This window comes from Ictalurus punctatus, chromosome 8, assembly GCF_001660625.3.
Source record: "Ictalurus punctatus breed USDA103 chromosome 8, Coco_2.0, whole genome shotgun sequence".
Taxonomy (NCBI): domain Eukaryota; kingdom Metazoa; phylum Chordata; class Actinopteri; order Siluriformes; family Ictaluridae; genus Ictalurus; species Ictalurus punctatus.
Genome location: NC_030423.2, coordinates 8068963 through 8081523, shown reverse-complemented (window position 1 = coordinate 8081523; position 12561 = coordinate 8068963). Strand labels below are relative to the sequence as shown.

General features: G+C 37.4%; 1 protein-coding gene across 1 annotated transcript in view; it reads right to left on the bottom strand.

Annotated features, from left to right (window-relative positions):
- Positions 1-858: 858 nt before the first annotated feature.
- The window catches only part of kdrl (kinase insert domain receptor like), a 44279-nt gene continuing 32576 nt past the window's right edge, over positions 859-12561 (bottom strand). The window contains exons 30-38 of the mRNA XM_017474616.3: positions 12062-12159; positions 11436-11558; positions 10931-11042; positions 9173-9272; positions 6950-7055; positions 5880-6001; positions 4982-5060; positions 4658-4758; positions 859-2750 (exon numbers count right to left, since the gene is read on the bottom strand). Of these exons, the coding sequence (XP_017330105.1) occupies positions 2573-2750; positions 4658-4758; positions 4982-5060; positions 5880-6001; positions 6950-7055; positions 9173-9272; positions 10931-11042; positions 11436-11558; positions 12062-12159 (1019 nt within the window). The 3' untranslated portion in view covers positions 859-2572. The remainder of the gene's footprint in view (positions 2751-4657; positions 4759-4981; positions 5061-5879; positions 6002-6949; positions 7056-9172; positions 9273-10930; positions 11043-11435; positions 11559-12061; positions 12160-12561) is intronic.

Here is a 12561-nt window from a genome sequence, read left to right as displayed (position 1 = left end):
ATGCAATGGGATGTTAATAACATAACATGCTGCTCATCTAAGACTTTTTATTTTTTAATTGTTGCACATATTCCCCCACGATACAGTCAGACTCTGGATACACCTAGTACCGTGGCTGGGAGGCACTGTAATCCCACAGGAAAGCCAGTGTTAGGATGGTTAGGAAAGCCTTCCTTTTCCGTTCCTGAGGTATTGTCCTGGTGACAGACAGACTGCCGGCGCCTCACCCCGCTCAGGAAGTGTGTCTCCATGGCCAAGGAGTAGGAGGAAGGGCACATACTGATGACACACAGCCTGAACATCTCAAAGGCTGCAAAATTTGTAAGAATGTCAGGAATATGATGCCAAAGCTTTTTCGGAAGCAAAATGGCACACAATATATATTCTTTTTGCATTTCTGAGGTTCTCATTTATCAGTAGGTAGCTACGGGAATGGGTAAATTGCTATGATAACTCGTCTAGCATCATACAGATCTATAGTACATCAGTCAACATTCCACCATTAAAAATTTTTTTGCAGTGCCTTTCTTTTGTTTCTATTTCTTTTCTCTCTCTCTTTTTTTTAAAATTAAATGTTAAAAAAGCTTCTGGAAGTATTGCATGCATTACTGCCATAACTGTTACCATCCATATGTCATGCTTGCAGACTTTGTAGACTTTTCATGCTTGCAGAGTTTGTAGAGAACATGTGTGTGTGTGTGTGTGTGTGTGTGTGTGTGTGTGTGTGCACGTTTTTTTTTTTTTATGTAGACTGTGTATGATTTTTATTATATTAATCATGTCTCATATTTAGTTAGGTTTGTGCTTAAAATAGTGTCTGGGTTTGTGAAAACATAAAAGTCAATCATTACAATAAAATTTTATGTATAAATAAATAGATCTTTATTGATGCCCGATTAAAATACATTTATAATGCAGGAAAACAAAATCTCAATGCATACAATATACTTTGTCAATAGATATAAATCAGTCAAAAATGATACAAATATTATTTGATAGTAGATATTGTCTTGAAAATGGTATATCCACCAATGAATACTGGTAACTAATGAAAAAAAAGAGTAGCAAGTAACAAATAGGAGTAACAGTTCTCTCCTTGCTGACAACAATCTTTGGTACAAGGCCACACATTTCTTGTCCCCTGCTACAGAATAGTTAATACTGATATTACCTGCAGGGTCACATATGCTTCTGCTATAATTTATGATAACTATATATATGTAGAGACCAGCCTTTTAAAAATTATATTACTTAGTAATCTTTTAGCCTGCCCTGCAAGCTTTAGTCAGATTAGGCTATAGCACAAACATGAATCAATAGGCAATAAAATATAATGGGTTCATAATTGGAAATATATTGACATTGAATATTTCTTGTAATTATAATGTATACAATGTGAAACATTATTAGACATTGAAATGTGAGCAAGTATCAGAGGGATGCAGAGCAGAAGAAGTCTTTTTGTGTGATGGATTAATGTTTAATAATTCAACATATATTTCATTTAAAGTGATGGTATTATTTACACGATTACTATTTGATTATTTTATCAAAGTGGTCTTCAAACTGTTATCTTCAATAACATTTATTCATTAAAAATTTTATTGGGATGTAGCGCATGGTGAGTATAACTGGATTCAGTAAATTTCACCTAAAACCATTCATATTGAGGTCAATAAAGTACATGCAGTAAACACAGTGTCTTACAGAGATCAGACCACATATCCTCCCAACATGAATGATTTTGTTTTGCACAATCAAATAAATGGAAAATATTAATGCTGGTTATTAATACTTGCAATCTAATCAATCAGAAAAATTTTATGCAACAGTATAAATAGGGTATAACAGTGAGAGCATTATGTGGATTCTCATAATAAAAAATAATGTGCATACAAAACTGTGACATCTGAATAAATTTACATACAGTTATGATCTATATTGAATGGCAGAAACTATAAAGGAAAATCATCTACAAGAAATTATTCAACAAAATATTAACTCTTAATAATCTAATGAGTTAATAACACTCTTGTCTGTACAAGTGTAACACACTTGTCTGTATCCACTGATAAAAAAAATTCCCCTCAAAGTAATCTTTAAAAGAAAGAGCTGACAAATGTCTATGTAAAAATGTAAAATTAGATCCTTTCCAGTTTCTTTTCGTTAAACTATTCAAATTAGTAAAGTACTAAAGAAGCTGTTTTCTCCCTTTAAAATCCGATTTTGATTTTGCTGGAATTTGTGACTTGATGAAAGAAATCTATGCTACAAGTTGTAATATGGTGTGCTTTTTGTGTTCACAGTAGATAACAGAAATACCTGAGGTGATCTATATGTGTGTATCACAGTGATGTTGTAATGTGTTTCAACAGCTTTTAGGAGACAACACACACTAAGGTAGAAGTGCTGGAATTATACTGACCAATATACATGTTAACAAGGGAACAGAATTAATTAACAAAATCTCGGTAAAAAAGATTCATAAAAGTAAGAAAAGATTAAGTAGTAAGTGTAACAGTCCAGGACTTGATTATGAGGTCCAGATGGCACACGGGTAACAGCGGGAAACTCAGACAGGTGGTGTGGAATAGCGGACAACATAATTGTAGTCTGGTGGAGGGCTATGGCACTCCAGCTCTGGATCTAGAGAGGAATCTTCCAGACTAAAGTCTAGTGAAGGGACTGGTAGTGGGTATTTCTCCATCACCCCCTCTGACAAAACAGACTCCTTACTCTTAGTCTTCATCCTGAAGCAGAAGAAAACATATAAAACCATTGAAAGCACTCTGAATGTGTTCACTATGTACAGTATATTTCATATTCAGAGCAAATGTGATAGATCCCAGTCCGATTTTAATAGCATCAGTCACTGCTGTAACTTGCAACAATGCTTTATTGCACTTAAAAACTCGTTGCCATTGAATTTCCCCATTGGTTGCTAAGGGTTTCTGAAGTGCACTAGGTCAGACACCTTGGAGTAAATCATTGAGTGTGCCATGTTATTAGTCTGTGAGATTGTGGTGAAAACACATACAGAATGGATTGCCATACTTTCAGGGGTTTGTAGGTTCTAAGGCTTTCTAAAGCACATACAACAGTATGATCCATTGCCCTCAAAGCACATGTGTGCATTGAATGGAGAAGTCCCAAGTGGAATTCATGCACACAATACTGATGGGGACAAGAAGAAGTAGTAAAGCTTTAGAAGGTCAAAGGTGGCAGTGATCGAGTGGTCTCTCAGCAGGAGCGCCTCCCTGCAATGTATAGATCATTCTCTGCATGCCTGAAGTGGCTCTTTTTTTTTTTTTACCCAAGTGAAGAGGCCATGGCAACATGGACAAAGTTCTGCCAGCAGACTCTGGGCTTCAGTTAGCTTTTCTGTGGTGGAGACCATTGGTAAGGGGATCACTGTAAATAGTCTGGAGAAATGGTTTGTGCTATCATGTCAAATAGTACAATTAGAAAGAAACTTGAATGCAAACTTTGTCAGACAATAATAAAGTACAACACCACCACTAAGAGTCTTTGTATTCTACTGATCACTGGAAGCCATTTCCTATACAGCCTAACTTGAACTTTTTTTTTTCAGCATGGTACAGTATGGGTCACTTGGCAATGGAAACAACAACAAAATGTGGGCTCGCATATTTGTCTCTGTGCCAAACCACACTTCAATCTGTAACCCTCCAACACAAGGGAAGATTCTGGCTGATTAAGGAGAAGAGTCTGTTTGACCATTTCTGCATCTATAACAAAATAACCTCTTTAGACATCACTTTTTAATGATTATGTACAACCGCCAGAAAGCCACAATCAGAAGAGCACATTCTCAGATGGCCTGATATCTATAGCCAACAACTGAATGATCTCCTTTTACTAAGCAGAAAATTTTATATTTGTTGTCCTATTGGTTAAGATGTCTTGAGTGAGTCTTAGCTGATACCCTGCATAAAAACATAAACAACCACGTGGACTTTAATCAGAGCAGCAAAGACCACTTCTGTGTGTGGGGCATTCATAAACTTTTATTCCAGGAACTTTTTTCATACTAAGCATTGTTCTCTGAAGTTCAACATACAAGGGAAATATCTGAAACCCTATCTAGATCTGACAACATCTATTAAGATCTCTCACTGTGGAGCACTCCAGGCCATTTTTATGATCTCCTGAGCACTGTCCAGAGTAATGAGTGCCACTTGGCACGACTATAGAAATGCTGACAGAAACTTGGCACCAGATTTGTCCATGGCATTCTCTACTGACCTGAACAGGTCTAGTATGCTTGCATGTTTTTCAATTTAGTAAGTGAGAACGTCAGTGCCATGTAGTCAGAACAGACAAAGACATTAGACGTGAGGCCCTGTAGTCAACATTAACAAGCCACACTCCCAGCCCTGCTTTTGTTGTCTAGCTGTTGGGTTTGTCACCTTGAGCAATATTCCTCCACTGTGCCATTGTGAGGCTCTCTCGCCAAGTCACCTCTTAAAAAGAGAGAGGCAGTGACTGGGAGTAAGAGTAGTGCAGGGTGAAGCACAAAAAAACTGTATGACAATTCTTGCATCTACATTCTCTCTCAGTGGGAGGGTTACCAGGAAGATAGTTCTTCCTGTAATGTTTGATGCTGTGAGTGACAGGGTTTTAACAGTGCACTTACGCCAGGGCCATGATACTTAAGGGTTGAACCAAGGAATCCAAATGCTTCAGCTTCTTCAGATCATCAGAAGACAGACCCATGCCGCTGTCCGAATGCTCTCCCTGCAAATGACAGTATGAGAAAACACATGCTCTAAAGTGAGTAATGACGTTATTAGAAAAAGAAACATCTGTTTTAAGAAATACAGTGGTTTTGCTGTCAATGCAGCATTGCAGAGTGGATGTGCACTGTTTTGTATTATTATTATTGGAAACCACATGTTTTTTTATGAAGATCATATGGACTTGTGTGTGTGGGGGTGTGGTGTGAGAACAAACTCCCCACCTCATGCATATCATTTGTTCCACTCTCCATTGTTACATCATCAAAGGTTCTGATGCTGCCTGGACGGACCTTGATGTTCCTGAGTGAATCAAAAGTTCACTAAAAGGTTAGTATTGACACAGTTATTCAATAATTTCCAGTGTTTGTTGAGCAAAATCTTAATAAAAGGTGCCAATAACATTACTTTCCCTCAGTGTTTCTTTTGAGCTGTGATTCTGCACAGTTAGCCTTTTTCGCACCCATCTATTATTCTCACATAAAGCATATATTACATGACTGATACTCTCAAAAGTGTATATCCATATTCTTCACATGAATAAAATGAATAAAAATATTATTGCAAATATATGTTAAAACATACAAAGGCTAAATACAATAAATAAAGAGTTTCATGGTTGCATTAGCTTAGTGTATGTCTTTAAAAATATTTTTTTGAAACATTTTTTCTTAGAATGTCAGAGTTATCAGATAGCTGCTTAATTCAGCTTTTGGGATAGCTGTCATGAGTGCATTTCAACACCGTTCTTAATAAATGCACGTAGGAAACCTGAGAAAATACAACAGTTGAACAAATATTATCTTCAGCCGACATAAATTTTGAGAGTGCATTTGTGGCTAGAGAGGAAATTCCTTAAGGGGCCCATAGTGCAACGAGCCTGTGACTCTCAGCGTTGTACCTGCTTTATCAGGAGCCACGCACTGTTCTGTTTGTCCTCAGCCATAATGAACTCATATAAATCAGGAAATGAACTGTGAAAACTTTGTTCTAATATATAAAAAAGATTGTCTAAAAATTTAAAACAGCTATAGACAACAATATTGCTACAAATAATCTACAGTAAGTGTTTAAAAAATTATGTTGTCCTTCATACAGATCTGTCTATAATGATACACTTACCACGAGGTTCCTGAGTTTCTGAGAGAGACAGGTCTCAAGGAAGTTTCCTCTGTAGGGTCTGAATTTGACGGTTCTGCTTTTGTCAGTAGTGCTGTGTTGATAGGAATGTAATGTTTTCCCTCCTGACCGAAATACAGAGTTAAACCATTTTATTGAGGCCCCCATAATAACAATGACATCACCAAGTATACACTAATGCAGTATGAGGTAATTTAAAGTTTAGAGAAATCTGAAGCTCTACATACAGTATATGTACTGTGGAGACGTTGCATATGCAAAGGAACTAGCTTCGACAAAAAAAAATTTAAACTAAATAAATCCTCTTCACAGTGTGTGAGTATATTTAAGCAATGAGGTGCTGATTTGTATATAAAAAGTCCAGACTGCTCTAATCTTAATTGAGATGGAGTAAAAAAAAAAAATTCTGGCTGTTTCCATCATTGATATTTACAGTTTGATCTGCTTCCACATTAGTGTGCAATTTAATATGGGATAACTGTCTCCCTTTCCTTTATCAAAACATTGACAAGCTTCCTATAGTCTACAGACTTTTCACACTCGCTTTCAACTGTCCCTGTTTAATGATGTGCCAGAAAGCAAATTTCTTTTAACAGGATTTAAGCAAAAATAAATTTTGTCATTCCAGGGTGTATACTTTGGTTAAGACAAGAATACAAGCTTGGTTTAACCTTCTAAAAGCAAACATAGCTGCACTAAATGCTGTTATTCGTCTTGTACTGGTGTACTTTTCTTCCTCGTTCTTTTGTCAAAGGGAACCAAATAAGATTGTTTATAGGAGTTTCCCTTCTCAGTTACACTAAGCACTCTCACAGGCAAAACTCCTCGTCATATCCTCACCATACCTAGAACAAATCAAAGCTACCGTTTCCTGAGAGGATACTGAGCACAGTGACTCATTTACTGAATCAATGCCCTTATTCATGGGTTTTTTTATGTTGTACATCCCAAAAAGGGCTCTATCTTTTGCTAAGGATCTCATAAATCAGAAAGCAGGCTGTAGAATTGATATCCTTTGAACTAATGAATGAGCATTTGAACGACTCACTCACCTGCTGTACACTCGCCTGAAGCAGGTCTCCTAGTCTCTCCACTAGCTCTGTAAACGTGGGCCTCTGTTGTGCTTCTCCATGCCAGCAGTCCAACATGGTCTGATATCTACAGGGACCACACACAAACACGTACAATATTATTATTATTATTATTGTTATTGTTATTATTATTATTCATAATAATAACAGCAACAACAACAATAATAATAATAATAATAACAAATGATCTAAGAAATATGCTTAGAAGCATACTAATTACATTTAGTTAATTAAATATCCTGACACTATGCATGCAGTCTGTATATACAGACAAAGTTGTCAACACATTAGTGTGAAGGAGTACATCAGAAACATAGACACACAGTGTTCTGTGCACTGCAGCCATAAATCTCTTTCCTCTTGTGGCCACTAAGACGATCTTGAGTTACCACCGCCCCAACACTACAGGCTATCTGACCTGACCTCTACGTTTCTGCAAGCTCATTTGCCTTCGTCCTATTATAGCCTATCATTAATAATTTCTGGTGTCACATGAACAGTTAATTCTTCTGCTTTCAGCACAAGCATTAGAGGTGAGAGGTGCCTTCTTTGCATTTAAAGAGCTGTCAGCACCTCTCTCCATGTGGTACTTCTCAGCTCCATATATCAGAATAACGGTGCTACTCGGTTATAAAGGAATTAAGGAAGATTCTGAAGCAGTGCTGAGAGTGGCAACAGGGAATGATTGTGACCAATCCTGTTTTAATTGTGGTTCTGCAGTAGGATGTTGTTTAAGTACAGTCCAGTCTCCACTATCTTTAGTTTAGTGTTCTGATTAGGGCTAATCTGATGTTAGGACAAACTTTGATATGAGCAGATGTCTCAGAATTTCCTCTGTGTTACTCTGCCCTGACCTACTATATTAATTTTGCTTTGTTGTTGTTGTTTGGAACAAAGTAACACATATTCCACAACTGGATTGTTGGGGTGATTATCTAATTACTAATTAAATGAAGGAATTTCTGCTCTAATTGGAGATTCCTGACTAACAGAAACTTGTAATAGCAGTTGGTTATTCCTCTTCGATCAACATGTTGTGTGTTTTATAATGGAGACAAATACGAAATTTCATCACAGATGGTTTAATAAAGCCTGTAATTTTCTGGTGGATATAAATCATAGATTCTAGATATGTTAGGTCTGTTTTCGTCTTGCAGTTTTTAAATTTGACTGGTGGATTGAGCTCTGAATTCTTGACAGTGGATCAGGCTGAATAAGGTCACATTCCTGATCAGTCTATGGAGCAATGATGCTGAATTATTGCCCAAAATATTTTTATTCTCCATTATCACACACATTATGAGGAAGTTTAGACAAGGGTCAGAGTCAGGGTCATGACAGTCTCCCAAGAAATAGAATATCAGACATGTGGGAGCACTCTCTTTTCGAATAGAGGACAGAGATGATGCTGCATACTATATTAAACCTTATCTGCCAACTCCATTAATAAATTTTTTGAGGTCACATGAAAGGCCTTTGTCCTTTATGGTTTAAGAGAGTTGGCACCAGCTTGACAAAATTTATGACCGCGAGGGTACCTCATCCCTGAAGCCTGATGTCTGGACCACATTTTGCAAGCCATCTTAAATTATTAACAATCTACCTTGACTTCTTATAAGTGTATTTGCCTTGACTAGTTTAACCTTTTGAAATCAATAAAAATGAGGAATTTGACACAATTGAATAGCTACCAGCTTGCACAGGCTCATGTTTCAGAAAGGGGTATTTTAGCGTAGTGGCATTCTGATTAGGAACAGGCAATAACACTCTCCAGACTGAACTTTATCTTGAAGCCCCTGAGCGCAGCCTCTAAATTAGGTGCACAAGAGCCACAGTTCTCATCGAAAGTTTCAGCCAATCTGAACTTCCCTCTTTTGGGATGATGCAAGATTGATGTCAAAAAAAAAAAAAAAAAAAAAAAAAAAAAGGCGAGAGAGGCAACCTCCTTTGTAGTCTCTCCAAGTTCACATAAAATTCCCAGAAACTGTTCAACAGCATTCCAGTGAAGGAACATCTAAAAAAACGTTCTGTCTTTAAATGCATTTTTAGACAAGATTTTTAAACGATTTAAAGTTCTGTCAAATGCCGTCATGAAAAAAAATGTCTATGACCTTTCTCTGCAATAACAATATATGCTAACACTTGAATTTTGTTATAAAATGGACATTTCAGTGTCACTCTTACATTTCAGAGGAAGCATACTCAGGTGCTCGCATTCTGGTGCCTTCTTTCAAGCGGCAGCAGAATTCCTCATCAATTTGTACACCGGGATAAGGAGAGGCACCTGTGGAGAAGAGAATGGGGACTGTTATTAAGCTAGCTCCTGATGCGAATCACTGACCATTTCAAAGAGATTAATAAGAAGGCTTTTATTTAGAAGCAATTTTTATTTTGAGGCAATTTTGAAGAATGGATTTAGATAAGTGAAGAGAGCTGAAAAAGAAATGGTGGGACTTTCCAGTATGCTTACGAGGAAAACAAACAAATGATTGGTTTATAAAAGTATAAATACATTCAGACAAAACCTGCATAAATTAGTAACCCTACAAGAGTTGGGGCTGCAGCTGAATCCTAAAAATAGCAGTGCTTTTGGAGCAATATTTTTCTGTACTTGCTTGGAATATTTCACATAATATCCAATAACAATAAATGGCACAGAAAAAGGTTAATCCTAGAGCATACTATGATTAATTCAGTCTAACACACAATGACCCATCACTAACAGTCACAAACTACATCCAAACAACAAAGGCTAGAAATCCACCACACAAAGATAAAACCACACAACCACAACCCAAGTGGATTTGGGTCTAATGCAAACATTTGTTCTTTAAACATTATTAGGTTCCAAAAAAAATGCTTCAGCTGGTCTTGTGAAGATGAACAAAAATTCAAAACAAACCAGATGTGCAGTCCTTGGTGAGTTCATTTTCCATCCATCCATCCATCCATTTTCTATAACGCTTAGCCTACAGGGTTATGAGGAACCTGGAGCCTATCCCAGGGAACATGGGGCACAAGGCGGGGTACACCCTAGATGGGGTGCCAATTCATCACAGGGCAAAATCACATACCACCGACACTTTGGACAAACCAATCAGCCTACCATGCATGTCTTTGGACTGGGGGAGGAAACCAGAGTACCCAGAGGAAACCCCCACAGCATGGGGAGAACATGCAAACTCCGCACATACAGGGCCATGACAAGAATCAAACCCTTGAGGTGTGAAACTCAGATGAAACTTGCTTATGTGCAATGAAAAATTTTTATTTATACCTGACAGGACAATGACTTATTTTTTATACAAAAGCAATCATTTACGAGTAGTAGAGAGTTACTGTCCAACAGTTCTGGATAACTCATGGTTTCCACTACGCATCCTTGACCAAGGACACGAGGAAACGAAACACATGGTGAAATACTTTTCTCTTTGAAAGTGAAAGATCTCCTGTGTGTATACAATGAATACTGTATTGGCAAAATTTCGAAATAAAATAGCAGCAAAATCAAATCCAACAAGTGAAGTCACTATTCATTTGTTTTCTTCTAAGATAATTAATTGCTGTAAACAACCATGTTCTTTGAACTGTACTGTGAATTTGAAAGTGCATGCAACAGTTTTGGTTGCTGCATAATCCAGTAACACTACAATATTAACTCAAGATGTCCTGTTATAAGCCATGCGAGAAAACACAATAAGAGTGTAGATTAAGTTAGCATCTCTTACAGAAAAGATACACATTTTTCTCATGGTCATTTGTCACATTTAATCACATGAGGCCATGTGGTTTGTTTTTCACAAGAGATCATATGTTATTCACGTGATGCCATGTGTTTTATACAATTCACATGGGCATTTTACAGTTAGTATGTATGTGCTGGGTGGTTGTTAGTAAAGGTGACTGTGACTTACACCCACCAGTGGCAGGACTGATATTTACCCAGAGAGAAGATCTCCCACATTAGCACACCAAAGGACCAAACATCACTCTGTGTAGTATAGATCTTGTCAAATATGGCCTCTGGTGCCATCCACTTAAGAGGAAGTCTGGCCTGTGGAAATAGTGGCAGATTAGCCCAAGTGTTCAGCCAGACCCCTAATTCACCTGTGTGAACTGTAGTCATGCAAACACACTGTTCAGCAAACAAACAAACTGTAAAACAGTGCAAATCTGCTTAAATACAAAATCAGCATGACGTCTGTGACCACACTCGACCACAAGCAAACATTCTCTGAACAGAATAATATTGTCAAGGGCTAAAACATGACTGTGCGAATACCACCGACTCTTGGCATTAGCAAAATCACTGTACTTGTTCCAGACTGAGGCTGTTATTGTAGCTGTTCAACAAGTTAAGTGTTTTTTAATGATTTATACTGTATTAAAAAGGTGAACTGTAAAATGTGATCAGGGACATAGTCAAAATGTAAAAGGGCACACTTACATCTCCTTTACGGACGTAGTCTGGGTCCTTATACACGTCTCTGGCTAGTCCGAAATCGCATATCTTAACAACGTTGTTTTCGGACAATAGGATGTTCCGTGCCGCCAAATCACGGTGAATACACTGGGAGAAAAAAAAGCCAAAGGCTTGACTTATATAATATGTTTCAAATACATACATGCCAAACTTGAAGAGTGGAATTGTCTGGGTTAGAGAAGCCTATATTTCATGTTTTATCTACCATGTGGTGCATTGTCACTGGAAACACATGGAAGAAAGGTGTGATAATGTGAAAAAGATGAGGTGATTGTGCAGAATGTGAGGAGTAACCACAGTAACATGACGAGCTCCACAGTTCCCTCAAACAAAAACTAATCTCCATATTACATTTGTGAATTTGCCCCATTTGTGTTTGAGCACATCTGTGCATGTTTATATGTGTACAGTAAAGGGGACTGCATTGCAATGAAAAAGAAGAATTGAGGCAAACTGTTACTGGGCACAGCAGAAAACTTAAAAAATAGAAATTAAGCACTGAACCTCAGACACCAACCTGTTTGACTAGCAGGATTTGGAGTCATGAAATATCTGTACAACTTTGGGCAGCAATTTAATCAAGGACTTACTTTTCTTGAAGCTAAAAACTCCATGCCTTTGGCTACTTGAAAGCTGTAGCAGATTAAATCCTCTAGTGTCAACACTCTCTTATACAAGTCTTCAGACTCTGTGTGAAATAGTAAAACAAAAAAATCAGTAACAAATAAAAAAAAAAAAAACATCCATTTCCAACCACTGTAGAATCGTAAGACATGAAGTCTTCACAAGGCTTTCTCTACTCACTGATAATATGGAGAATATAAACATTTCCTCCTAAGCTAGTATGTTTGTCTTGAACTTTGAGTTGTTTTCCTCAGATGCTTCCTTGTGTTGTAAATATAGCTAAAAGATCTGGCACTTATTTTTAGATGTTGTTTAATATAGCTTGTCAGTGAACCTTGGGTGTGGCGTGGTGTTTTGTTTTGTTTGGTGGTTGGGGGTTGGGGGAGGTTGCTGGGGGAGCAAGACCCTTCCTCTGTTCTACCTGGATAAACAGTTTATCAATATCCAAAATAACAGGCAATGTGCG